At 38.8% G+C, this 27,912-nt stretch overlaps 2 protein-coding genes across 5 annotated transcripts; one reads left to right on the forward strand and one right to left on the reverse strand.

Moving 5' to 3' along the window:
- Window positions 1-1,240: 1,240 nt before the first annotated feature.
- LOC147318380 (uncharacterized) lies at window positions 1,241-7,670 on the reverse strand. Of its 2 annotated transcripts, none has more exons than XM_086310304.1 (9): window positions 6,896-7,670; window positions 5,346-5,654; window positions 5,085-5,259; window positions 4,899-4,982; window positions 4,651-4,796; window positions 4,373-4,456; window positions 4,074-4,255; window positions 3,490-3,714; window positions 1,241-3,404 (listed from the first exon to the last, which is right to left on the reverse strand). In XM_086310304.1, the coding sequence occupies exons 2-9, from the start codon at window positions 5,642-5,644 to the stop codon at window positions 3,007-3,009; spliced, it is 1,593 nt and encodes a 530-aa protein (XP_086166430.1). In that variant the 5' UTR covers window positions 5,645-5,654; window positions 6,896-7,670; the 3' UTR covers window positions 1,241-3,006. The 2 variants fall into 2 exon arrangements, with proteins under 2 accessions (XP_086166430.1, XP_086166431.1); XM_086310305.1 differs by lacking the exon at window positions 6,896-7,670 and adding an exon at window positions 6,051-6,868.
- Window positions 7,444-27,514, forward strand: LOC147318381 (regulator of telomere elongation helicase 1-like). 3 transcript variants are annotated; one of them, XM_086310302.1, is made up of 29 exons: window positions 7,446-7,726; window positions 8,985-9,174; window positions 10,034-10,127; window positions 10,631-10,712; window positions 12,121-12,181; window positions 12,812-12,887; window positions 14,227-14,311; window positions 14,478-14,543; window positions 15,286-15,442; window positions 15,730-15,768; window positions 15,858-15,930; window positions 16,100-16,197; window positions 16,326-16,381; window positions 16,623-16,694; window positions 16,899-16,980; window positions 17,169-17,301; window positions 18,716-18,829; window positions 19,383-19,423; window positions 19,930-20,015; window positions 20,808-20,885; window positions 21,036-21,113; window positions 22,308-22,454; window positions 22,584-22,699; window positions 22,883-23,006; window positions 23,486-23,651; window positions 23,935-24,074; window positions 25,704-25,911; window positions 26,977-27,114; window positions 27,231-27,514. In XM_086310302.1, exons 1-29 carry the CDS (start codon window positions 7,625-7,627, stop codon window positions 27,242-27,244), a joined length of 2,916 nt encoding a protein of 971 aa, XP_086166428.1. In that variant the 5' UTR covers window positions 7,446-7,624; the 3' UTR covers window positions 27,245-27,514. The 3 variants fall into 3 exon arrangements, with proteins under 3 accessions (XP_086166429.1, XP_086166428.1, XP_086166427.1); XM_086310301.1 differs by having other exon boundaries at window positions 7,448-7,726; window positions 25,701-25,911; XM_086310303.1 differs by lacking the exons at window positions 26,977-27,114; window positions 27,231-27,514 and having other exon boundaries at window positions 7,444-7,726; window positions 25,701-25,937.
- The last annotated feature ends 398 nt before the right edge of the window (window positions 27,515-27,912 follow it).

Raw genomic sequence — 27,912 nt, forward strand, 5'->3', positions numbered from 1 at the left:
ATGGATTATCTCAGTTGTTCTCCTGACTGAAGTTTGGTCCGTTTACAGCATCCTGCCATGCGATTGCATTTGTCTCTAACCATGAAGAACCTTCACGTTAACTTTTATAAGTGGAAAAATGTTAGTGTTCGTCCTCCAGCTTCACTGTTTATGTTATGCTAACATAGCTGTGTCCCTAGTGATCACGTAGCACATCATTATATACCAGCTAGCCCAACTTCAGTAACCCTACAAACGTCACTGCTGTTTAGTTTCCTGTCTTCATTTATGTTGGAAGTGATAGCAGAGCTGTACGTTTGATTTTTTTCAGAAATCTCTCAGTCAGAACATGCTATATCATGCTTAGGTAACTAGCGAAACTAGCGAGCTAACTTCCGCTAGCTTCCTGCTAGCTTCTAACTCCGTTAAATGGTAAATGGCCTGTATTTATATAGCGCTTTTCTAGTCCCTAAGGACCCCAAAGCGCTTTACATATCCAGTCATCCACCCATTCACACACACATTCACACACTGGTGATGGTAAGCTACATTGTAGCCACAGCCACCCTGGGGCGCACTGACAGAGGCGAGGCTGCTGGACACTGGCGCCACCAGGCCCTCTGACCACCACCAGTAGGCAACAGGTGAAGTGTCTTGCCCAAGGACACAACGACCGAGACTGTCCAAGCTGGGGCTCGAACCGGCAACCTTCCGATTACAAGGCGAACTCCCAACTCTTGAGCCACGATCGCCTGTAAATGTAATACATTTTGTTTTCATGGATGCCTGGAAGTTAAACTTCATAGTTACACCTGGTAAAGCAGCAATGCTGATCGTTTTATTAAAGATGAAAGAATTTAGACAGTTTTTAACTCTTAGTGATGCTGCAGTGTTCGTTTGACCTGAAGCATCACTAAGAGTTTAGGACCCAGATTACTCCCAGATTTAAGGGCATCTTAGTCCGACGGCCGCTTGCATGTTCTGCAAAAAAAATGTGCTTTGTCGTGTATCTGACGGACAAACACCAAACCAGTTCCACATCACTGAAGTTGCACCATTTTTACAAACCAATTCTGGTTCATCTGTTTCACTCAACAATCGGCCATGTGCGTATGAAAACAAAGGCACTGCGCATGCGCGTTTTACTCATATTCTATCGCGATATTTCATTTTCCTATCGTAGCCTAACATTATACCGGTATTACCGTGAACGGTATAATATGGCCCAGCCCTAGTTTTCAGTATATGTAAAAGTATGGCTTTGTTATTCTATGTAATAATTTCTGAAAAACCTTTAGGTATTTATTTTATAAAGTCCATTTTTTATAATTTCAAGTAACATACTAACAGCTTCACTGTTCACCTTTCGCTCTTATAATCTAGCCAACCTTTATGTACTTGAGTAAGAAAACGGTATCTCACTGTACGGTAACTGATCAGCCAGTATGGTTTTAGGAAATTTTGAATTAGGCAGAATGACATTTTCATTATTGTTTTTATTTTTTATTTATTTATTTATGTATTCATCTTTGCTTTACCACCCTTCTGAAATCTCAGCTGAAAACCATATTCTCCATGGTAATCTGTTGTTACTGGGACAGTGGAGGCTTGGGATGTAATGCCATCTTTTTACAAACTGTCATTTGGTATCTCTCCCTTAATTGCTGGTCATTGATGAGCAACACATCGATGCAGCTATCTGTCCTCCATATGTACAATTATAGAAACATACAGACACACAGACACCTTTTAAGCCCTTGTCCTCTGATCAGGTGTCCATGTAGCATTTACCTGGACCACTGTCACCAAACCACCTGTTTCATAATACATATAATGTTTAATCTGCACTGGTCACTCCACGTTATTGTCATTGATTCAAGATTTTCTTATTTAATCACTAGTGTACATATATTTATATTTATAGATAAATATATATTTAGTCATCTTTTCTCTTTTACCATGTCTCTCTAATATTTTGCTCCTTACTATTTTTATTTTTTCTTATTATTTTATTTTCTTATATTTTCTCCTACTGTATCATGCTGCTGAGTGACTGCTGCTCGTCAAACACATTTCATTGCAATGTTGACCCTGTGCTAACTTGCATATGACAAATAAAACTGAAAACATGTAAGCTAATGGTCCCAACGTGCTTAAAATACATTTTTTAATTATCTGTGTAATTTCTGTTCATATTTAAATTAAGAGGGGGTGGCAGTAAAAACTCTAACAGAAATGTCATCAAGTACACTTTCAAACGATTGCGCTGTACGGACTCGCGTACTTGACTACTGAGAAATGACTTTCACGTCAGACTTAGCGGCTCTTATTTATCCAAAGTGCGACACCTGAGCGCAGACCCGGGCTGTTAAACAAATATGAGCAAATGCAGATGTCAGACAGACTGTCCAAATTCTCCCAAAAAATCTGCAGGCACCTGTTTAAAATTAGGGTTAGAATAGAAAATTCTAAGTCTATTATTGAGATATTCTTATTTTCTGTTAGTAGTTAATCTTTGCAAATGACAAGAGATAATGCCTAGATATCTCACCTCATCTTTCATCTGTGTATTACATATTAACTGCAGGAGACACTCATGTAGAGCTAGTATCTCACATTTATTATTATTATTGTTATTATTCATCTGTAAACCTGACGTGTTTCATAATTGCCTTGGCTATGTTAATCCTCATGCTCTTCAGGAGGCGTCAAGACGCGGGGAACACAAATGAGAAATTAAAATGGAGCCACAGTGGAAGCAAAACCAGACACCTGAACATGGAAACACAAGACTTTCACAATAAAACACGAAACGGTGAACGTAAATAATACAATATGAAGCAGAGTTAAATTTGGAAACATCACACTTTATTTCAATACGTAAATTAAAACAAAACAAAAAACCCTCAAACCACATTTAAATTACATGCAAGACAATGTAAAAACATCTGTGTTTTTTTAGAATAAAATCACTACATAAAAAAAGCCCATGCAAAGAGAAGAGGAAAAGAACAGATAAAATGAAAGTCAGCTGTCCAGCCACTCCAAGTCTTCCCCTTCACCACCATAAGATTTCCGAGTTACCCCGTAGTCCCATAATACCTCCTCACCAACTGCGATGTCCTTCAGGGCAATGAAAAGTATTGTCTCCTGAGGTCCTGCAGGGAAGTTCATTGTAAACTTCTGTGGCTTGGTGTTTGGATTTTTCCGGGAATGGTTCATTCGCCTCCCATAGGTGTCAATGTCGGGATGACAGGCACAGGGGAATGCAGTGGCATCGATGCACATCCCTCGGTCACACTCGTCCCTGAAGAAGAACAGATACCCCGACTGGGGCCTCCGTTTCCCTTCTGCTTCAGTGATATATGTCCCGTGGTAATCGCACACTATATCCCCTTTGTGGAAAGGCATAAGTGCGATCACACCTGTAAGTTGAAAGAGACCATCGGTCATGACAGGGCTCTTAGAAACGTTCACTTGCAATTTGTCTAAATGTTGTGTGCATTTTACCTTTGCCCTTCCGTTCCCCGAAGTCTTGCAAAGCCAGGCCCTTCCACTTCTGCTCTGCAATCGAAGACATGAGGGACTGGTTGTCTTGCATACTGGGCTGCGGAGCAACCCAGGCCTGCAAGATGGCATTGACAGTGGGCTTGTTGGTGTCCCATTTCTCCTTGTCCAAAGCCATCTGCACACGTGCAGGCTGAGGTGGGTTTCCTCTTCTGCCAACTGACTGACCTAAATGAAGTGGTCACAAAGCGATGTACAAGAAATAATGCAAGTGATTATTGCGGCTTAAAAATGAAAAATCAACCATATGCATTTTAGTCAATCACGTATTTGTACCTTAAAATATTCCATATATTTATAATTGAGCTATCTGTGTATATTTGGGTGTACAACATTGAGTCGGTTGAACTTACATGTATTGTATTATTTAATTAGTTCAGACTGTTACTGCTATTGTCTCTACACAAGTGTATTTCCACATAATTTTCTTAGAGATTATTAAAGTATTTTCATTCTGAAATACATACAAAACAAACAAAGCAATGCAACAGAAGCAGCTCCATTAACATGACATGCCCAGGCCTTACCGAGAATGTACCCAACTCTGTTCTTCAGCTGAATATCCCTCCATTTCTTGTAGTGGTGTCTGTGCTGTAGAAAGCCAGCCTGTACACACTGCCGTTTGGATGGTGGCTCTCCAGTCAGCGTGACCGGGAAGGCCTGCAGGAAGGCATCCCATTCTTGGAGTGGCAGATGCGTAGATGATGTGCTACATGAAAGGTGTAGAGGAGGGGATGCATCAAATCCATCAAAAGTTTTTAAATGTGGAAACGTGTAACACAGGTTGACTTGTGGTAGTGTGTGATATTTTTAAAAAAAAGTGTACCTGGCCTGTCCTGGTGTCGGTAGTCCTCCTACTGAGCTTGATGCTGACTCAGCCATAGCATCCCCAGGTTCAGTGCTCAGGTATCTGTGGTTTTTAATGCATGCAAATTAATTAGAGCCAAGAGAGATGAAAAAACCAAAATACAAGGGGCGAACATCTCTGACATACAGCAACATATGTGGCTGACTGTTATGAGTCCAGGGTTAGGGTTTCTCTGTCAGATCAAAGAAACAAATCTTTCTTAATATGCTATTGATCCAGTTAGGTCAAGCACTCACCTCGCTTTCAGGCGTTTTACATCTAATGATGGGTTGGACAGTGGGACCCCACATTCTCCTAGGAAGAACTTGCCCCTGTCATCGCTGCCAGCAATTTGATTTTCCAAGGACACTGGACGGATGTTCCTAAAATAGCAGTCCAACAACTGCAGAGAAAAAAAGGAATCAATGTTAAATATCTCATAAAATCAATTCACAAGGTGCCTATAGAGCAAGAAGAGAGTCGCTGCTGAGAATGAATGACTTACTTGTTCTTCCTGGCTGGTTATCTTCAAGTTACCACTCAGCTCAACACCATCAGCTACTGCTTTCCGCGCCATCCAGTCCTCTACCTGTGTATGTAAAAAAAAAGGTGTTGGAGCTTAAAGAAATACAGACTTACATCAGCTGTCATTTCACTTATCGTGCACTTTGGTTGTTGGTGGCGCACTTACACAAAGTTCTTGAACAGCATTTCCTGTCAGTCCATGTTGTAAAATCAGGATGGCCTCACAGTACTGTCTGAAGGTAGTCATTGCATATGTGGGGATGCAATCACCGCCAGAAAGTCTTGCGTGGAAATATTCAATATCCTTCTTGGCCACGGCAAGAATTTCCTTCTTATCAGACCTATTGCAAATGTGACAGAGGTAAGACATTATTGAAAGTTTGTATGTGTCATCCAATATGTGGAAGTGGCAATAAGGTCATCATACCTCGCTGTTGGCACAACTGTCGAAAACGCTTGGGGACTGTTCGTGATGATAAATCCACGTGTTTGAAGGCGAGTGCAGAGTTTAATGCAAGATTCTTCATCCTTGCAGTACTCCTGGAGCTCTGAGAAGTTCCAGACTCTACCTTCATTAGAAAACAGCTTCTGTGAAGCAATGGCTCTGGAAGCTTCTTCCTCACATTCCTGTGGTGTGCAGTCTTTCAGGCACACTCTGCTCAGGTGTGTGCGAATGGACTGTTGCGGCTTTTTACAAAGCAGGCAGTAGACAATGTTTCTCTCCATCTTGTTTGCACTGTAAATACAAAGAGTGAGAGGCAGAAAGTGAGAGAGAAAAACTGCATATCAATTTAGTTTATTTTGATAGTATGAGAAAACAAACAAAGAACAACAACAATACATCCACACACAAACTTTGCTTCCATCCCACCCCCCCAAAAAAACTTAAAGAAAAAAAAGTTTTAAAACAAGTTTTAAAGTTTAAAAATGAGGAGAATGGCACATGCAAGTTTTACATGTTCAACCTGTCACGGCTGCCGAGGCGAGCCGTGTGGATTTAGAAGGAGGACCCAAGATGCAGGCAGTGGATGAGATACCGGTGGTTTTATTTACAGAGGTGTAGAAGCAAACAAACAGTGGGGCATAACAAACAACTAAAGACACCTAAACTGGGAGAACTAAAATAACAGACCTGGGAGCATATGACAACGGATGATGAATAGCAGAGAGACGCAGACGAGGAACAGGACTCCGTGGAACACAGGGTAACAGACTGACACGGAGTTACACAGACTGACACGGAGGAACACAGACGAACCGGCAACAGGCAGGAGAACACACAGGGCTTAAATACACACACCAGTAATCAGGGGTTGAGAGACAGGAGGGCAACACAGCTGGGAGGAATCTGGGCTGACGGGACAGGGGAAACGTAAACTGATCACACTCACATACGACGCGGACCTTCACAATAAAACAGGAAACTTGCATTAAAATATTCATTAAAATACCTCATTTGTAGATACCATCATTTTGTAGACCGCGGCTGAATACCCGCTAACTAGCTTTAGCATCCAGCTTCACCACGAGACAAAGAAATCACCCAAACACGCATAAATTCCAATCCAGGCAGAGAGACATACGCATAAATAAATCACTTTCAAACCGGGAGACGCTTAATATCCACTAAATAGCTTTAGGTGCCGAACATGACCACGACAGACAAAGAATCACCCAGTCACATGAAAATAATCGCGATCGCCAAGATACACATACAAAGAAAAAAAATCACTTCGCTTCTTACAAGTTTTAATTACAAACGATACCTCTGGAATAAAGTGACGTCCAAGTGCTAACCACACCATCATTTTGTAGATACCTCATTTGTAGATACCATCATTTTGTAGACCTCGGCTGAATACCCGCTAACTAGCGTTAGCATCTGCCGAACATGACCACGACAAAGAATCACCCAGACACATTAAAAAATCACTTTCAAAGCTAAATTTTAAACCGGAGAGAGAGAGATACACTTACCTTGTCAAACCTTACACTGTTGTTCCGAATACTTCAGAAAATGACGTTCAAATCTCAATTTCAAAACGTAGGAGAGGTGGACAGATGCATGCGGGTCCAGCATACGCTACGGTGTCTTCTAAGGTCAATTTCAAACTGGAGGAGGGGCGGACTGACGCGCGCCGTTGATAGTGTCATCATTACGTTAATCCGAATAGGCCGCACCACTCCCGGCATACCACTAGAATAAAGGAATTATCGGCCCATATTAACGAAAAATAAGTCCAGTGTGAAACAGTCGCTTGGCGAGCGATCGGGTGGTTTAGCGAGTGTCAGCCTCTTAAGTTTAAGACAAGCCCGGCTGCTTTTTAAGCGACGCGGCGCTAGCTACCCAGCTAGCGTCAGTACACAGGAACTACTTCCGGTAGTTATACAAAATAAAAGCGTCCCCCATTATAATCCGCTATAATGCTCTTATTGTGAAGGGCAAGCGGGACGCCATACTTCCGCTGCAAAATGTATTCTAAACGCTTTTAGGTTGTTTTTTTAACTCACTTTATGTGTCTTCCACAATGTTATTTCTCTTTCCTACAGTGTCTGTTACAAATGCTCAGGCAGGACCAATTAAGTAAATTATGGGATTAGTTATCTCGCGACTTCTTGGACAGCCAATAGCGATCGTCCTTACGTAGGCGTTGACAAAACTGGGCGCGATTGGGAACTGCTTTCTACAAATCGTCAGAGGACAGGATGCCTTCGCTGACTCTTAGGGGAGTGACAGTGAATTTCCCCTTTTCTCCGTATGAATCTCAGAAGGCATACATGAACAAAGTAATCGAATGTCTTCAGGAGGTAAGAATCGACTGTCATGTGTATGTCTGTTGATGGAAATGGGGGCAATACCGAGTAGTCATGGCTGCTGGGCTTTGGAGTTGACACATTTCTTGCAAGTATCAGCTCGTCTCACAGCTGCTATCCAGGCTAGATGACTTCTTTTGGTAACATCTGATACACGAGCTCCCTCATGATGCTTCCAGGTGGGGAAAGAATAAAAATAGAGCCGATTTTCCAGCTTATTCCCTTCCCGATCGTGCGATTTAACAACCAACAACACATTAAGTGCGAGCCATTGCTGATGCTTTCGCTCCTTCAGCCCTTTGTTTGGCCTGCTAAAATGGCACTTCGGCAGTCACACCCCCTCCCGTGACATCACGCTCCAAAGCCCCATGAAGCCACCATGCTTACCATTTGCCGAAAGACAAGCCGTCTGACGTCTGCTTGTCCAAAATGTAGCTTCACATAATATAATGATAATAATGGGGAAAAAAACATATGACAAAAGAGGCTTCATGTCATTGACCTGTCCTTAGAATTTCTTTACAGTTTCTATGTAATACAATAAATAGCACTCTGCTGACTTGTCTTGGGTTTACCCTGGCTCTTGACAGCTGACAAACAGCTCAAATACCCCCGATGTTTAATCAAGAACTGATTTAAAAATCTGCCTTTTCATGTGTATGAATGATTACAATGTTTTTCAATCATAAAATATTTGCTCTGGCAGTGAAAGCTTACTGAACCTGAACCATCCTTATGTTAGGCTCCCGAGACAGTTTTGCACTAAACATGTGGTTGTGTACTCTCTCTGATAGTTTTTTTCTACTTCTCACCACACTACACATCTGGCCAAAGGTCTGATCAGTTTATGCAATTGCAAGGTGTATATCCACATATCAGCCACAAGTCACAAGAATTTCTACTTCTACAGTGCTGGTCAGAGTTTGATCAAACTTGTACACAATTGTCACCTAATGGATCTTGACACACGCTGTGCTGTTTTATTTATTTATTTATTTTTCACCTTACCTTTTAACTGATCTGTGCAGATATCTGCCCTTTTATGAACCTGATCTGCTAGATATTTCTTTCTGCTAAAAGGGAGATCTTTCTCCACAATGCCAAATCTTTGCTCATAAAAGCGTAGTCTAATACCTGGAAGTCTCTAATATTTTAATGTTGTTACCATCACAATTTGTGTTTTTGGGTTTTCTCCGTTTGTTTTTTATTTTATTTTATTTGATGTATATCTTTACCTGTCTGGTTATTTCAGAAAGTCAATGGGGTTCTGGAGAGCCCAACAGGCACAGGTAAGACTTTGTGCCTGCTGTGTGCCACCCTGGCCTGGAGGGAGAACTTCAAGGACACCATGTCTACCTGTATGATGGCAGAGAGGCTGGGCCAGGAGATGTTTCCAAACACACCTATGTCTTCCTGGGGGACAGCTGACGGTGACAAACCATGTATGTTTGTATCATCTGCAAATCAAGAGTCATTTGTAATTTTACTTGTCAAAGAAGAATAACAGATACATATACAAAAACGCAAAGGATATAAGCTACGAAGACATGCTGTGTGCTTACATCGCTATGCAATAGAAAATGAGCTAGCACTGATTTCTTTATATTTTGATAAATGGTAAATTGACTGCTTCTTCTATAGTGCTTTTCTACTCGTTTTGAGCACTCAAACCACTTTATATTTTGTTAGGAAAATAGGATTTAACGATTCACTCAAACATGTAATGTTTCCAAACATACATGGAAATATTCTACATATTTCAAGACAGCATTTGTACTACTCTAACAAGGTTGTAAGTCAATATTTGGTAGGATGTCCTTCTTCCATTCCCTGTCAAGATGGGTTGTCATCCCCATGTTTCAGCTATGCATTCAAATCGTACAAAGAATGGTTGAGATGTAGGAGGCTGCTCAGCTTGGTGTTCAGGGGCTCCATGAGGTGGTAGCACAGCTAATAGCTGTGGCAGGTGCTCAGTCTCTCGCTTTGGGAAAACAGCTGTTGTAGAAATGTCAATCTGGACAGAAGGCTGATATAGAAGTTTAGAATATACATCATGTTGCAACTTTTGCATATTTATTGCTCAGCTGTTTAATCTGTTCAAACTGTATTGTCTGTGTTCTTTTGGATCATTGCATAAATTCTCAAATTTCTTCAAAGACAGATTTGCGCATATACACTGTTAGTAAATGAGGCCCAATATCCCAGAAGTTTGACTTGATGGTATACTATGTTAAAAAGTGTTCAGTTAATTTTTTTCAGCAACGTATAAAGCCCTAATTGTCTTTTCTTATTGTTGTCAAGCCTACTACACTGATGTCCCCAAGATCATATATGCAACGAGGACACATTCTCAGCTTACACAGGTTATTAATGAGTTAAAGAACACTTCATACAGGTAAGCATTTCTAACTTTTTGATCATGCATGATTGTCTGAATGACAGCTATTCACAATATAAAACAACATTTCTAATAGGTTTTGTGATCATGGTGTAATGAGGACACCAAACCCCTACTGTTAGTATATACTAGGGAGATACAAATTTTAATTACCAGGTTTACAGTATACATTTTAGTATAGCTGAATTTGATCCTGGAATGGTACAATAGCTACCGTTTTTATTTTGTTTTGTTGTGTAATGAGTTCAGTTTCACAAAAAAACACTCAGGCCTGATAACTGAAACCTAATAACAGAATGTATCTGACAAAGTTTAACAGGCTAAAAGATCTCAAAAAGCAACACACAAGTCCCAATTAACCAAATACTACTGGTGCTTTAAAGGGTTATTACATAAGCTATAATCATTTTGAAGTCTTACTGAGTGCAGCACCTTTTGTCTGTTCTGGTTTTTTTGGCTATTTGTGGTAAACCAGTTCTCCCATGTCTCTTTCGATTCAGCCCAAAGGTGTGTGTGATGGGCTCAAGAGAGCAGTTGTGTATTAACCAGGACGTCATGTGTCAGAAGAGCAACCACGTCAAAGTAAGTTATAAAGGCAATATTAGAGATATAAATATAATGGGATGTTTTAACTGCTATGTCTAATGAATTGTTTTAAACACAAAACAGTGAATTTCTTCAAGCTCACTGCTGAAAAAAAGGAGGAAAATCTACTTAAAGTTTGACTACATTCACAAAGAACAAAAATCAGTTGTGCCAACTGTATTCTATTGGACTTCCACTCGAAACAGTAACTTCATCCTTGTTCTGGTCAGCCGCCAACAGTAGCATTATAAAATCAGTTCTCCACCTGCTGCAGGTTCTGGTTGGTGTGGTGCCTTCAGTGTGCATTAGATCTCAGGAACACAAGCACTACTATCGCCCGCTCTAGTTCAAGACGGTGGAGCTTTATTATATCTGAGAGCAAGATGAATTCCTCATTTTTGTGGAAGCAGCTCAATGAAACCAACGGCCACCACACCAGCCCCTTTACATGAATTCCAAATCCTGCTCCTCACATACAAGGTCTTAAATAATCAGGCCCCATCTTATCTTAATGACCTTGTAGTACCATATCACCCTATTAGAGCACTTCGCTCTCGCTCTGCAGGCCTACTTGTTGTTCCTACAGTATTTAAAAGTAGAATGGGAGGCAGAGCCTTCAGTTTTCAGGCCCCTCTTCTGTGGAACCAGCTTCCAGTTTGGATTCAGGAGACGGAGACTATGATCATGCTTAAAACCTTCCTCTTTTCTAAAGCGTATAGTGAGGGCTGGATCAAGTGACCCTGAATCCTCCCTTAGTTATGCTGCAATAGGTGTCTACTGCTTCTACATTTTAAATATTTACAACATTACATCATGACAATTTTCTAATTTTGGTGGGCTCAGGCCATTTGCTAGTAGTTGTCTTTCTACTGCGTGCCAATAGTGCCTCTACCAACTTGTTATACTTGTTCAGTGTCAAACAGGGAAACCTATCCAGGGTAAATTTTCTCAGAGTTTAAAGTAGGCTACTCCTCCACATTCAAACGAGCCAGTTGAGGTGGTTTGGGCATCTTACAAGACCTCACCAGCATGTCAAAAAATAGTTATTACATCTGCAACAAGAGTGTCTCAACCGTGTTTTTCACGTAACAGTCACATGAAGATTCACCTTCCAAGGCCTCCCCCCGCAGGCCCTCTCAGTCCCAAAGGTCAGAGACGGGTCTCCTCTTCTCCAGTGATTTATGGTGCCTGGGTGTGCCAGTCTACATATAACTTGCAATACCTAACTGTGTGTGGAATAAAGCATAAAAGACATATGTGACGCTATCCTTTCTAATGTCTGTATGTGTACTATTAAAAATGAGCCAATGAGCTAGCTGGTGGAAAAAAAATGATAAGTAACGGGTTATGGGTAGATAGTTAGTGATTTTTGTCTTATTGTGGAATCAATTTTTTTGTTTTTCAGGTTCATATGTGCAGAGGAAAAGTTTCCACCAGGTCATGTGTCTACTACAAAAAACTTGAAGGTAATGGTCTAACAGAGTGACTATATCCGTGTAGCATAATAGTCTAGAAAAGCATGTAATTTACCTTTTTTGTTTGTGTTGTACAGACTACATATATCATTCAAATATTATATTATTCAACACTAATAACTTTCTATGTATCGCACAACCTTGGCCTCACGTACTACTGTGAGGAAGTTTGAAGTCCAGGAATGTCCAAAATGTGGATATTAATGAAATGTCTACTGCCTGCTTTTAGTGGCTGTAAAAATTTGAATGAAAATTGTTATGTTGAGAATGTGGTCCATGCATTTGTTACTTCGAGGATAGCAAATTATAATAACTTGTTATGACGCCGTTCTATAACTTATATAAAAATCCCCCATTTGATAGAAAACAGGAAACTTGACACGTGTCATTTTTATACATCTCTCTGTAAATTTTTATCTGCACATATGAATTTGGTTTCTTGTGTATAAAGGACTACTTGTGTTTATATCTGTCTTGCTATAAGAGCTGTGTAACCATCCCAAATTTCTAATTTCTGGGAATATAAAGGTTTAATCTATTCTATTCTATTCCATCAGTGATTTATAGCAATTTATCTTATAAATACTCAATCTTAAGCTTGATCTTCTTTTTTTCTTCTAGAAAAGAGCACTGATAGAGACTTTGTTAGTTCTATCCTTGATGTGGAGGATTTGGTCCAATTTGGCAACAAGCAGAGGTGTGTAATTGATGTGTTCTTTTTTTTTGTAAATTTCTGTTTCACTAATAAGTCTCTGTTCTGCACTTTCTTACTTTGGTAAGAAATAATCAGCATTGGCAGGTGGGTATGTCTCTGTGTGACACCAAAGTATTGTCTTAATAGTAGCTAATGAATCAAATAGTATTTTATTAATCAGTCACTTGATTAGTAGTATCCTCTTTACTTCAGTATAAGATGCTATTTAGCGCTGTCCAGCAAAACCCTTTAAAACTGTAGCCAGTGTGAAACCCCTGTAGGTAATCTATAGATGGGTCACAACTTAAAGTTAAGCTGAACTCTTGATTGGAACAGTGAGGTGACCCAATAAATATGTTACAAAATAGAGGCATTTCATTATAGTGGGTGGAGTGGGTTAAGTGACTTGCAAAATGAATGGGGCTTAACAGATATTTGGTGTTAACCGTTTAGGAATTGCAGCCATTTTTAATGCATCGTCCTCTATTTTTAGCAGTTTAAAAGTAGTTGGATAACTGACTGATAGACAGTTTCATGGCCAGGTAAGGACTGGTCTTTCATCATTTCATGACAAATTAAGCAGAAAAAAGATCTAGAGTTGATCAAAGTGTTGAATTTGTATTTTGTATCAGTTCACTAAAACTTTCAATACAAGGACCAAAGTCATATCAATACAATTGAAGGAGAAACATCATAATGCTGAAAAAACCCAAAGAAATCCATCAGAGGTCGAAAACAAAAATAAATAAGAGTGGTCAAATCAACAATCTAAAAGTACCTGGGTGTACCATAGCCGAAATAATAAAATGGCCACTGACACCTTATATAGGCTACTGATATCAGGACATACGGTGTCCTCACAGTTTATAGAGATCTTCACCCAAACTCCAGCACCCCAACCAATAGAAAGAGGCAAGGTGATTAGTGAGTTCAGGATGAAACCCTCAGCATCCATGAAGACACTAGCAAGATGGGCCACCCGAGATGAGCTGCTTGGGTGACTCAAATACATGATAAGGAATTGTCATGCACAATCCCTCTAGCACACGCACCATTGACATGGCAACTAGCAAAGGCTGGCTTAAAGGACAGCACAGAGGCTCTGATTGTGGCACCACAACAATAGGCCCTAAGCACCACTTCAATAAAGCCAGGAGTCAACCATAGCGCACAGGACCGAAACTGCAGAGTGTGCAATGGCTCCCCGGAGACTATCCAACACACAGTAGCAGGATGTAAGATGTTATATAGGCCTGGCTACACTTAGACCCAGCTATCAGGATGGGTCTGTTTTTGTTTGAAGTTCATGTATTTGATTTCGGATTTGCACATTTTTCCACAGAGTCTGTCCTTACTACCTCTCTCGTTCACTGAAACAAGAAGCAGATGTCATTTTTATGCCATACAACTACCTGCTAGATCCAAAGGTGAGCTCAGTCATCCATCCTCATTACATCTCAGGATGATATATGTGACCATAATTCAGCATTGAAAGAGACTTTAGTGTTATGATTGGCACTGTCATTTCCAATTTCCATGAATCCTAATATTCAACTGCCACTCTCTCGCTCTCTCCGTCTTTCCATTCCACAGAGCCGTAAGGCACTCAGTATCGACCTGAATGGAGCTGTGGTTATCTTTGACGAGGCTCACAATGTGGTATGGTTATATCTTTCCTTTGTTAAATGTATTCACTAAGTAAACTAAATTAAAGCTTCGAAGACCAGAAGTGACCCACTACTAAGGCTTTCAAATTCATTTTAACTTGTATGCCACATAGAGCCTAAATAAAGACCGCTGGGCTGCTCAAACCCTAAGCACATATTAAAACAAATGCTTCCAGATTTTCCTTTTGTTTTAGTGTAGAGAAATACAAGTACATGCACAAATTCACATTAATGAACTATCCTTTTGCAAGCCAGATATTGAACAGCATAGCTTCACAAAAAAATGCATTTTTTAATAAATCCCATGTCATTACTGTGCATTACAAGTGATTGATTACAGTAGATCTACAATTTCACAAAATGCTCAGTGTACAGTATTTAAACATGAACAAATATTTTCTTTTATTAATTAAAGAACCTAAAAAACATAAATTCAAACTCCTGTATGAAATGTACTCTTGGGCATACTAAAGTACTAATGTCATCATCATGCCATAATAGTTGAAGTGAAATGTATTAAAATTTCCAGTTACTTAAGCTTTACAAACAATTTGTAATAAATAAAACACAATGTGGTGCGATCACTATTATTTATAGGCTGATACATATTCCATTTTCAAACATGAAGAGAACGTTTGCAGACCTTTCAATTTGGGGTAGCAATGTTTATATTATATTAGATTAGATAAAACTTTATTAATCCCTCCGGGAAATTTTACTTCTTTTATTTGCAGGAAAAGACATGTGAAGAATCAACATCATTTGATCTCACTCCCTACGATGTAGCCTCAGCCATTAATGCTGTGGACAGGCTGCTTGTGGAGCAGTCTAAAGAAATCAGCCACAGAGACTCTGTGAATGTAGACTTTCATGGAGAAACCTCCGCTTCTGGTAAGAAAACCTACTTGTCTCAATTTCTCAGGTTATATACATGTTTCTAAAAGAGTTTTCCATGGAATATAGTATAGTTATGTATAAATTTCATGGCATTTTGGGCTACTTGTATACTTGTATAAGTTTGGATTTACTTCTACCTTTTAAGTCTTCACTAACTTTATTAGCCTTAGTTTAGCCTTGGCCTTATTAAATTATTAATAGTAATAATTTTTTGTTGTTTTGTAAAGCAAGTAAAGGATTGTCAGCTGCACGTCTTTTAATATTTTCTTTTTTTGTTTTAGGTTTCAAATTAGGTTTGTCCACCATTGCAAAAATCAAACGTAAGTATTTATTAAAGTATTGCGGAGTCAGTCGTCCTGTTGGTTTGTGACAAGAGTTAATTTTCAAAACTTATTTTCTGCTTTAACAGAGATACTACTGGATCTGGAAGCTGCCATTGATGCCTATGATCCAAGTGATCAAGGCATTACCAAACCTGGAATGTAGGTGACAGCATGGTAGAACAAATAAAGTGTGGTCATAGAATGTCTCTGTAGTTAGTACCTTAACCGTAGTGCGGGTTCTCACTTAAAGCTGCTGAGAGAATGATTCTGAATCTTAACTGTTATAATAAACCTAATAAGCACTGCATGTCTCTATGTTGTGTCTTAGCTTCATCTATGAGGTGTTCGAAAAAGCTAATCTGACCTTCAGCAGCAAGACAGCAGTCTATGAAGCTCTGGAGCACATCATTGGATACCTGGCACAACGTAAGGCATCATATTTTGGCTTAGACACATTATCACATCATTTATCATTTGTAACATTGGCTAGTTTTATTATACCGATCAGTGCAACTAATTAACAAATGACCTGTTTGATGCATGTTTCTCCTCAGAGCCAGGAATATTTCTCAATACTAGTGGACTCCAGAAGCTTTCTGATATCATACAGGTACACTTTGTATGGCTATTAAAGAATTTGGTCAATATTAAACTTTTTTTGGGGGGGGGGATTTTTGTCTTTTTGAGTGAAAATTAATATGCATTGGTCCCATATTATTTGTGTGGCCTAACAGATTTGATTGAGGACAGTCAATAAAATTATAGAATTCATTACTCTTCGTTGTATAAAGAGTAGTTATTTAATCACCTTGTGGCATGTTTGAAGGTTCCCCTTTGTTTTGTTATTTTAGCTGGTATTTTGTGGTGAACCGTCAGAAAAGGAGAAACTACACCAGATGGAAACCAACACGGCTCATTTCAAGGTGTGTTCATTAAGTCAATGGAATTTTTTTTTTTTTTTTTTTTTTTTGGGGGGGGGGGGGATACAATTCGTGTTCATATTGGAACCAGCTAAAAGTAGCATATCTTTGCCACAACTATCACCATTGTTCCGGTATATTAAATTTAAAAAGAAATCTTGGAAATTAAATAACTAATTATGAGCTTCTGTCATTTGTTCGGCTCAGGTTCATATCCATCGGGACACCAGCATTCACTCAAAAAAACATAGTGTTGATATGTGGGCTTCAGGTTCATCAAAAAAGCAAGGTAACGGTGCACAACCTGATGCATTGTTGTGTTACATGGATCCACATTGACAGAATGAATTTTATTAATACCATTTATATATTTCCGCTAGAGTGTGAACCCTGTTAAAAGTTATAGTTTCAATCGTTATTAGTGTATGAAAGATTCGTACTACAGGTAAATGTGATGTGTTTCTCTGGAAATTGCAGGAAATATTCTGAGTTACTGGTGCTTCTCTCCGGCCTTCAGTATGCAAGATCTGGTGAATCAAGGCATTCGCTGCATCATTCTGACAAGTGGTACCCTATCGCCCCTGTCTTCTTTCACATCTGAGATGAGAATGTAAGTTAGCTGTCACTCTGACTGCCCTGCTGCACAATTACATTTTTCCCACACCAGCTTGAGTAGCAACTACTTTAAAATAAAAAAAAATAAAAAAAAACAATCACCTTTATACCTGTTTAGTCTGAACATTGAACAGAAGAATTAAACCCTTTCTACAGTGAACTGCTGTTTGATGTAGAAACTGTTCACTATCTCATAATTTAAATCTTCTGTTCATTATTTGATTTTTCTAGCAATTGAACGATGCTCAACATAAAAGTTAATGATTCATTTTATAGCCAGGAGAACTTGTTTGACATGGTCTATGAATAAATCAGAATGATTCTGACAATACACAGATCTATGTAATCCTCTAACAATTTGTTAGCATCCAAAGGCATTGTCATCTCTGCTATATACAGTGTAGTATATAGCGAGACAAGACGATGAGGCTCCAATTCCATGCAGTGCAAATGACTAACAATAAATATAAGAAGAGTAAGAAACAAATACACACTTTATGACTAAAGTAAAAGGATCAATAACAATTTAAATTTACAAGTTACAGTTGAAAGAGTTAAATTGACCTTGATGGTCAAAGGAGCTTGCAAAGGAAAGCGTCTGGACTTCTTTAAGTTGCTTGAAGACGTTTCACCTCTCATCCGAGAAGCTTCTTCAGTTCTAAGGTCAAATGGTGGAGAGTCCCAGATATAAACCTAGTGGGAGTTTCCCCCCACAGAGGGACAAAAGGACCCCCTGATGATCCTCTAGTCGCCTGAGCCAAGGTGGGAAACTGGGTGTGGGTCCCAATCAGCCAGAGTTTCGGGTGTGTTCATTGTGAAACCTGGCCCCACCTTATCATGCGAATTCCTGAGGTCAGATGGCCCAGGATGTGAGTGGGCGTTAAGGCGTCTGGGAAGGATCTCAAAACTGGATTATAGATGGCAGAGAGTTGGTGTCGTAAACCCCGCCTCTGTTCAAAGATGGTCGCTCACAGTGGACATAGATGGCTTCTTTCACTCCTCTTTCAAACCATCTGTCCTCTCTGTCCAAAATGTGAACATTGGCATCCTCGAAAGAGAATGCCAATTGACCTTGATGTTATTTAAAGTGACGAGTGTAGCAGCTTGTAAATATGGGCAGGATTCTTGAGAGTGGAGTTAGTCAGTATGACACATGCCGATGAATTTGCGGCATTTTATCTTTACATTTTCAAAAAATTCTGTCTAATACATCTAACATATATGGTTTTCTGTAAGTGTAATGCTTTTTGAAAATGTTGTAACCTCCAATTTTTCTGTCCTTCACTGAATAGAAATTCATCATGAAGTATCATATGAAGTAGCATTACTACTAAACTTTTGTTTGCTGCATGGACAGCGGGGTAAACCTAAAACTTGATCACAGTGAGTTTCTGCTCCTCCTCTTACAGAGAATTCCCAGTATGTCTGGAGAACAGCCATGTGATTGAGCGCGACCAGATCTTTGTGGGCGTCATTGCACAAGGCCCAGATGGAGTGCCCTTAAGTTCAGCGTTTGATCGAAGGTCAGTATTCTTTTTTTAGCATATGATTACTTTCTAACAGGTCACTTTGGAAATTTGCAGTTGTTTGAAATGAAATATGTTTTGCCATATGCCTAAATACAAATTAAGGTGCATGGCAAAACTTATAATTTGCTCATTTATTTGCTAGTTTTTCTGACTTCTGGAGTCAATTATCGTTGTGTAACGATATTTTTTTCTCATGTTTTGATTTATTATAAAGTCAAGTTAAATCCTTTTATGTGTATGTAAGACTTTAGTTAATTTTTATATAATACTAATTCAAGAAAACAGTCTTTTCTATGCACTTTGTATTGCAAGATAAGTATTAGAAAGAACACCCCACCAATCATACTGTTTTATATTCTGCACTCCAGATGGATTGAGTGCGTTAAAATATTTTTCATGTTAATTGTGAGGACTGCCTTAACGCGTTTAAGCCTGTTAACGCCAGATTAACGTGTGAACGCTGACAGAACTAATATATACCTACATTGGTTCTGACTGTGAAGTTTTTACTTGATTGCTAAACTCAAACTTTAAATTTCTGTCACAGGTTTGTTCCTGAAAACATGGCATCTTTAGGCAACACTGTTGGTAAGATCACAATATACAGTATTGAAATTGTTTGGTTTTGCTGTTTCTAAGGAGATTTTTTTTTCTTACTGACATCAGCAACACTGTTAACTTAATGCTCTGATCTTCATGGTTATTTCATATTGCTTATTATCTTTTTCATTAAGTGATGACGTACCTGAACCCAGTTTCCGGGCCCAAACTACTCTGCATTTATTGAGGCTGTTGTGTTTTTAACACATTTTAAGGCTTTTATCTTGTTCTATTCAATCTGAACAAGCCCATTTTAAAAAAAAAAAGTTAGCGTCCATCCTTCGGCTGTATGTTGTAATGTTTTTTTTTTAGAAATCTCTCGATCAGAACATGGCGTACTATGTTTAGGTGGAAACTAGCAAGCTAACTCTCTGCTAACTTTTAACTCTGTTAAATTTCATAAATTCTATTTTCACAGATGCCTGGATTTTAAACTTAATTGTTACCTTGGTTTTGATTGTGATACAGTTTTGTAACCTGTGTTCTTTTCTCAGCCAACCTGAGTCGTCTGGTTCCTCATGGACTCTTAGTATTTTTCCCTTCCTTTCCTTCAATGGAAAAAACATTGGAATTCTGGAGGGTAAGTGTAATTCAGCAGAATCACCTGTGGAAAACCATAAGGGTTTGGGTTTTTTTTTTTTTTTTTTTTAGCTTTTCTAGTCACTTTTATGTTTTGTGTTCTCTTTCTCCATGAATTATATTTTGTATTGTCTAGCAAATTAGAAATACATTTAATGGAAATTTAATATACAGACAACTCTGCTATTGTTTCCAGTGGATGATGGGCCATGCAGACGAGCTTTTGCAACAGTCGTATACGGATCGAATGGCCCGGAGCAATGGGCCAGACACCCTTCTCAAAGTCCACAAAACTTCTCAAAGTTTTGTGGACTTCTAACTATACCCTTACGTTCACGTGGTCTGTCCAGCATTCTCCCTGGTAACCCTGTCCCGGGTAGTAGGAACTGTTCCTTTGACGTTCTATTACCAGGGGCCTTTTAAATCGCTCTTTGTGTGGCCCCTCAACCAGGACCAGTTTGCCATGGGTGACCCTACCACGGGGCAAATAGCCCCCTCACAATTTAGCCTCTGGGATACCTGGGACATACAAACCCCTCCACAACGATAAGCTGGTGGGGCGGGGAGCCATCAGGGTGCGTAAGGGTACAGTGTGCATATTTTAAAAAATAGTAAAGATATCAAAATATAAATGTAATAATTAAAAGTAAAAAGCCTTTTAACCAGTATGAACTCATTTCTTTCTTTCTTTCTTTTTAAGTGAGGTACTCCACAGTCAATTTAATCATTTATAACAATCTAAGATGTTACTGTATAAAGTAATTTCCTGCGTGTGTATATGTGTTATCACCAGGCTACTGGACATGCAAACCGCATTGAGAAGTTAAAGCCCATGTTTGTTGAACCTACAGAGAAGGGCACCTTTAATGAAGTTAGTATTTATTTATATTTTAGGTGTCTTATCACTCGGCTGTGAACCCCTCTTTAAACATTTCACATCTGAAGAAATATCCTAAGCTTTTTATAGTTATAAAAATCTAAAGATTTGAAAGAAATTGAGCTTCTTTCTGTCTATTCCTAGGTCATTGATGGTTATTACACCAAAGTCAATGATCCCCGATCCAAAGGAGGAGCCTTCTTTGGTGTGTGTCGAGGGAAGGTGAGGAGGCTGTCCATGGACTCTGCAAAAGTCCTACAATGTTTTCTGTTGTCATGTTTCAGCTCCAACTTTTGCTGTATAGTGTGGGTATACAGTTGTGATCAGAAGTTTACATACAATCATCATGATCATGAATGTTCGTACAAATCATCCATCTGTACCATACTTGATAGTTGGTGCAGTGTTGTTAGGTGTTAAGCCCTCACTTTTACTCGTCCAAACACACCTTGTAATTGTGGACAACAACTCGATCATTGTTTTTCTCGGTCCAAAAAACTGTTCTCCAGAAATCATTTGGCTTATCTATGTGGACACCTGCAAATGTTGTAGTTGTTGATATCCTAGAGTCCCCCCCTTCAGAGCATGGTAAAGTAGTGAGTCATTTGAATATCTTGTATTTAATTGAAGTTGTTTGAACTAATGATCTTGGAATTGCAGTTCAGAATGGTTCCAAGAGACCTTCCCAATTTACATAAACTGAGTTCCTTGGACTTTCATGTTGTTCTGAATATTTGTCCTTTTTATGCTTGCAAAGAGAAACTTCCAGCTGTAATAAATCACAATCACTGATGAGTTTAATGGCCTTGACCTCATCAATTTGAAAGACAAAGACCTTATGAAAGATTTAAGTGGATGTCTGTTGATATTTGAGTTTATTATATGCCTTTGACCCTGTGCGATTAATATAAAATCTCAATTAATTTAAAGTAGTGCATCCAATAATGTTCAAGTCATAATAGATGAATGCTGTAAAACCATTTCAACCTGGAAAAAGAGCAGTTGAAAGAAATCATTAGAAGCCCAAAATAATCATGACATTCATACCCATGATGAGTGTTCATAAACTTCTGATCACAATTGTATATGATATTCAAAGGACATGTCATATCTTTGGTACCCTTGTCCTCTTGTGTCAACATCAGGCAATTTTTTTTCTTTTGTTTACAAGTGTATTACCATACAATGTTTTGGGAATGACTGTTCATTTTTGTGACATGAATATCTCTCTTTGTTAACCGTTTTATGCTGTTTTTCCATTTTGCAACCTACCTCTTTTTCTATGATGGCTGTGACTAATTGGATAAACATTTAAGAAAACGTAGATATGGAGTTAGGATTCTCTTTCATTTTAATGTAGGGTTACACAAAAACTTTCTCTCAAAGCTGCTATGTAATTATATCTTCTTGTCTTAGGCGAGCGAGGGTCTGGATTTTGCAGACATGTTTGGTCGGGGTGTCATCATTACTGGCCTTCCTTTCCCTCCAAAAAAAGACCCTCGCGTTGTCCTGAAAATGCAATTTTTGGATGAGATGAATCAAAAGAATTCTGTAGGGCAAAAGGTGAAAGAAAATCAACAAAATTAACTATTGAGGTACACTAAAGGATTGCTTGGTCGTATAACGGTAGTTGGATTTCTGTGTGTGTTTTTGTGTGTGTGTGTGTGTGTGTGTGTGTATGTGTGTGAACAGTACTTATCAGGGCAAGACTGGTACAGACAGCAGGCTTTCAGAGCTGTGAATCAGGCCATTGGTAGAGTGATTCGTCACAAGGAAGACTATGGAGCGATCTTCTTGTGTGATCAGAGGTCAGATATAGACCACGTTTACTTAATTAAGTAACATCATACAAGAGGGAACATTCTCCACTATACCAGACAGTGTCTCCGAAGCTTCACATTTAAAAAATTCTCAATTAAGTGCTTAGTTCACCTTATTAATTGAAAATGTAAAAAAGTATTCTTAAACTAAAATGAAAAGTTTCCCAACAGATTTAAAAATGCTGATACCCGGGCCATGCTTCCATCATGGGTGAGGTCTTATGTGCGCCTCTATGACACCTTTGGCAATGTCGTCCGTGATGTCTCTCAGTTCTTCAGGACTGCACAAAAAATGGTGGGTAGTCGCACCTGCACAGTTCATACAATGCTGCAAATTCTTTCATTATTCAGTTTTGTTAAGGAACCAGCTAATAGTACTGTTGGTAATCCGGATTTGTGGGTAGGTTTTTTAAGCTCTGAAAAGATAGGAAACTTGAGTTGTGATTTAAAACAAAAAAAATCCAGAGTAGTTAAAAATGTGAATATTTACCTTGAGTATTTTCATTAATGTCTATGGCACTATTTATCTCGCCAAAATATACTTTTAATGAACTTTGATTTCTAGTTTTTTCTGCCAGTTTTTTATAATAAAGTTAGAGTTATGGGTTTTTGTAACACCATGCCAACCTTTGTTGTCGGATTCTTTTAATAATAAATATCGGCTAACATATCATATCATTGCATGTGCAGTAAAATGTGTAGACGCTTTTATGAAAGTTGTTTGCAGGTCAGTTGGTCAGCTTCTACTGACAGTGTGTGCATTAAACATTTAAGAGGCCTGTGGTTGGGAAGAAGGCTCCAGCACACAACCACGAGACTGAGTGTTCACGAGACACTCAGTCCTCCAGTTCCACTTCTCGCCGCTACTTGCAAACTTCTCACACCCAGAAGGCCAAGGTGTTGGACACATACCTTCCCAGCTTGAAGAGGAGGAGACTCAGTTAGTACAATGGATGTGGTTTGATGTTTTGCTATGTTTCGTTTTAGCATATTAAAGATCAAGGTGTGCTTTTGCTATACCAGATATATTTCACTAGAATGTCTTTACAATTCATTGAGTTTAAATGGAGAAAAACTACATTAGAAACAATGAGTTCAATAATAAATGGTATAAATTGAAGTGACTAAAAGCCAGTTAAACCGAAACCTACAGAAATGCAAATATTAGTTTTAAAATGTACAGCTGCCCCAATGTGAGTCCTTGATTATTTTTTTGTGATCAGATGAGAAGAATGGAGCCAATGACATGGCCAATTTCCTTAATCAGTATGAGGTGCTGCACAATAACAGGAGACCACTCAACTTGCTGGATGCTTTGGAGCAAGCCAGCAATACCATTGAAGAGGACATGCGAGAGCAAAAGGTAGATCATTTTCTGACATTGTCACAGTGTAAGAAGTACTAATTCACATCATGAGTAACAGACAAAGTGTGTGAGTAATTGTGTGTGTGTGTGTGTCTGTGTGTATGTGTGAGGGGGGATTACTATAGATTTTGAAGAGGATGAAAATTGGAAAGGCAGTTGGTACAAATGACATACCTGTGGAGGTATGGAGATGTATAGGAGGGAGAGCAGTGAAAATTTAACCAGATTGTTTAACATAGTCTTGGAAAGTGAGAGTATCGCTCAGAGAAGAAGGATATTGGTACAGTTATTTAGGATGTGCAGAACTATAGTAACTACAGCAGGATAAAGTAGATGAGATATACCAGCAGCTAAGGAAGATATATATTCTTGGTGCATATATACCAATGTGTTTCAGGTATGCTAAGGCACGAAAACTAGATTTGTTTTTTGCATTGAGTGTTAACAGAGAAGTATGCCAGTATGGTATAACGTTATAACCATTTTCCTAATATTGTGTTGGTTGTCCTTACTTTCCGAAACAGTCCAAAAGACCTCTGAAGGTCGTCTGGGTTATCTGGCACCAATATGTTTGCAGCCAGAGTTGTGTTCCTCAAAACATTTTTGAACGTATTTTACATTATCTTGCTTAGCCATCATGGAATACTATTTCCATGAAAGGGTGTGCATGATCTGCAACAATGTTTATGCAAAATTTACATCTCAAAGTAACATCCAAGTAATGATCATCTTCTACTGTGGCTCCATTGAAAGTGTGCTCACATGCTGCATCTGTTTATGGTTCTCTAGCTGCACCATGCCACACAAAAAGGCATTTGAGAGGGTCATTAATATGACCCAAAAAAATAATTCAATTCTAATTACCTATTATTGGCAGTGGACAGGGCTTAGCATGATCACCCTGACTGGTCTGAAGCTATGTAGCCCCATACTTATATGTGATCCACTCTGTATTCTGACAGATTTCTATCAGAATCAACCAAGACTTTTTTAGCAGTTTTAGCCACAGTCGCTTTTTTTGATTAGTACACATAGGCCAGTTTTTACTCATTAGTGAGCCTTGGCCACCCATGACCCTGTCGCTGGTTCACACACTTTCTTTCTTGAACCACTTTTGATAGATACTGACCATTGCAAACTGGAAATTAATATAAACCAAGACAGGTACCATGATGAAGAGAGAATCAATCTTCTTCACTTCAGCTGTTAGGGTTCATAATGTTAAGCCTAATCTGGTATATAGAGAAGGTCAGAAGTATTCGCATTGTGTCTTTTTGGACCTCACATGGTAGCATGCCAAGAAAGGAAATATGGTACTGCAGAAATAAGTCAGAGTAAGAGCCAGATACATGAGTAGGTGTGCAGTAGGAATGACAGATGGGGATCTGATCTGGGCCACTTTTGTTTGCAGTACTAATGGTTGACAGATGAGGTCAGGCAGTAGTCTCCATGGACTGTGATGTTCTCAGACAACATTGTGAATTGTAGTGAGAGATGTAAGCACGTGGAAGACAGTCTTGAGAGCTGGAAGTATACTTAGTTTTTGATTGATTTCTGTACTTGTAAAATAGTGGTAAAAAAGTTTATGCTGCTCAGATTTTGTTTCTTCTAATGTCATTGAAGAAGCTGGGTGTCCCTGAGGATTTGTCTCAAGAACGTAAACCCAGCAGGGCTAAGACATTCCTGGCGGACATGAAGAAGTCCCTGAGTGAGGTCTGCTGTCACCGCATCATACGGGCGCTGCACACCTACAAAAAGACTGATGACCTGAATCACCTGCTGACTGAAACCGCATTTTTAGGCAAAGACACTAATACTCAGAATCTCCTACATGGTAAATCTTCTGCTGTCATAAATTAATAGCTGCAAAAATACCTCACTTGGTTAACACTGAGACTTTAAGAATGACAATATACTCACTGGAGGCATGAGAGTACGCTCTCTCACCTACATCTATGAAGTATACCTGCTTTGCACAGGTCTGAACTCGGAACACGTTTTCTAGATTTACGAGTAGTTCATATTACTCTCTAGGTAAAATGTGTCTAACCAATTCACTTATTTACAAATCCATTAAAGTCATTATCTTTTTTTCAACTCTTTCAAATTGAATGAAATATTTTAAATTATTATTTTTTTAATATTAATTTGTTTATTTAAAATCTCACGCCAGCAAAATAGTTGAAATATGTGCAGAATGCATTGACTTATTGAAACAAGCAGGGATTTTGATTTTCAACTTGGTCATGCACAGTACAAAATTGTAAAAGTTGTGTTTTGTCCAAATGGTAAAGATGAAATGAGCTTTAATTCAAGATAGAGAGAGAACTCTTTATTGTAATTGCACATTCATACCTATCACAATAGTAAAACAAAATAGGAAAATTTCCCACGTCGGCACTACAAACCAGGATAATTGTTAACATGGATTGTTTTTAATAACTGGGTAAAAATCTCTTGCAGTCAGTGATTTCCTAAATTGTCCCATCAACATCACCATATTTAATTTCAGCCTTCATACATGTTGACCATGGCTTGCCCACCTCAACTTGGATGAACTGGCATGTTTGGATACAGTGCAGATCATAGTTGGTCAATATGAATTTCCACTCTTTTCTTAAATTGATTTCTCTACCATAATATGTATACGTAATGAAACTATGTACTGTGGATAGGATCATTGCGTTCTTTGTAGTTTGCCCAGTTTTTCACAATAGCTTAGGAACCCCTCAACCAATGTTACTTTTAAAAAACTGAATATACCTGTATTCATTATCAGACATTTACACAATACTAATAACAATGTCAAAGTCATAATTTCGCACCAATATAACAGTGTGTTAGTGGAATATTGCTAAAACAGTTTGTAGTTGATTGCTATTGCTGCCTTGTGTCACAGGCCTCTACCACTTTGTTCGCCCACACCACAAAAAGAGGTTTGATGAAAATTGCCAGAAGATGGCAAGGCAGGGCTGTGGATACAAACCTGATCACACTCTGTCCAAGGATAGGAAGAATACAGTAATGCTGCAGAACGGTAAGAAACATTATCTGATATTTACTTAGTGCTCTTGTGCGAACAGATCAAGTTAAATTTTAGTTAAATGCCTGCTGTGGATGTCATATTATAGTTTGTGGTGTATCTACTCACAGACAAGTCCAAGTAGTTTGGAGATGACATTTGGGTGGAAGATGTCAGACTGGCGTATCACCTCTTCCAGGATGTCTCCTATTCCAGCAGAGAAGATGACTTGTCATTTGAGGACAACTTTACAAAAATGTTTTCAACGTTCAATAAAATAAACCAGCCATTCAGTGACTCCCGTACCTCAGCTTGGCTTCAGAGTTGTGTTCTTATGAACGTATGTATGTATATGTGGACAGTGATTGTGGAGAAGTGTTCTGGCAAATTGGAAAGACAATTAAAATTACAAAAAGCCAAACAGACAAAAGCTGTCTTGGAATCAACATTCAAAACATGATCACTACTGTATAAAAAAAAAGGTCCATAAATTACAAATGAATATGTTGCTTAACTGTAAACTGTAATCTCAGGTAACAAGGCAATTCAAGTGGCTTTTATTTTAATTTCAACCATGTATAGTGTTACAGTACAGAGTGAAGTGAGACAGCGTTCCTCTGAGACCCTGGTGCTACATACGACATATAACGGACAAACACAGGACTACTAACATCAGTCATAGTAAATGTTCTGTAAGAAAGATTGCCAACTCTAACTACATAAACCTGTAGTGGACATTTCAGTTAAGTAATTATATAATCTACACATTAAGGCCACTATTCAGCATCAACATGGACTGTCAACTTACAACAT

Source organism: Aulonocara sp. 'chitande type north' Nkhata Bay, linkage group LG11, assembly GCF_057382095.1.
Source record: "Aulonocara sp. 'chitande type north' Nkhata Bay isolate Kocher_YH1m ecotype deep benthic linkage group LG11, A_spYH_male_GT1.1, whole genome shotgun sequence".
Lineage (NCBI taxonomy): Eukaryota > Metazoa > Chordata > Actinopteri > Cichliformes > Cichlidae > Aulonocara > Aulonocara sp. 'chitande type north' Nkhata Bay.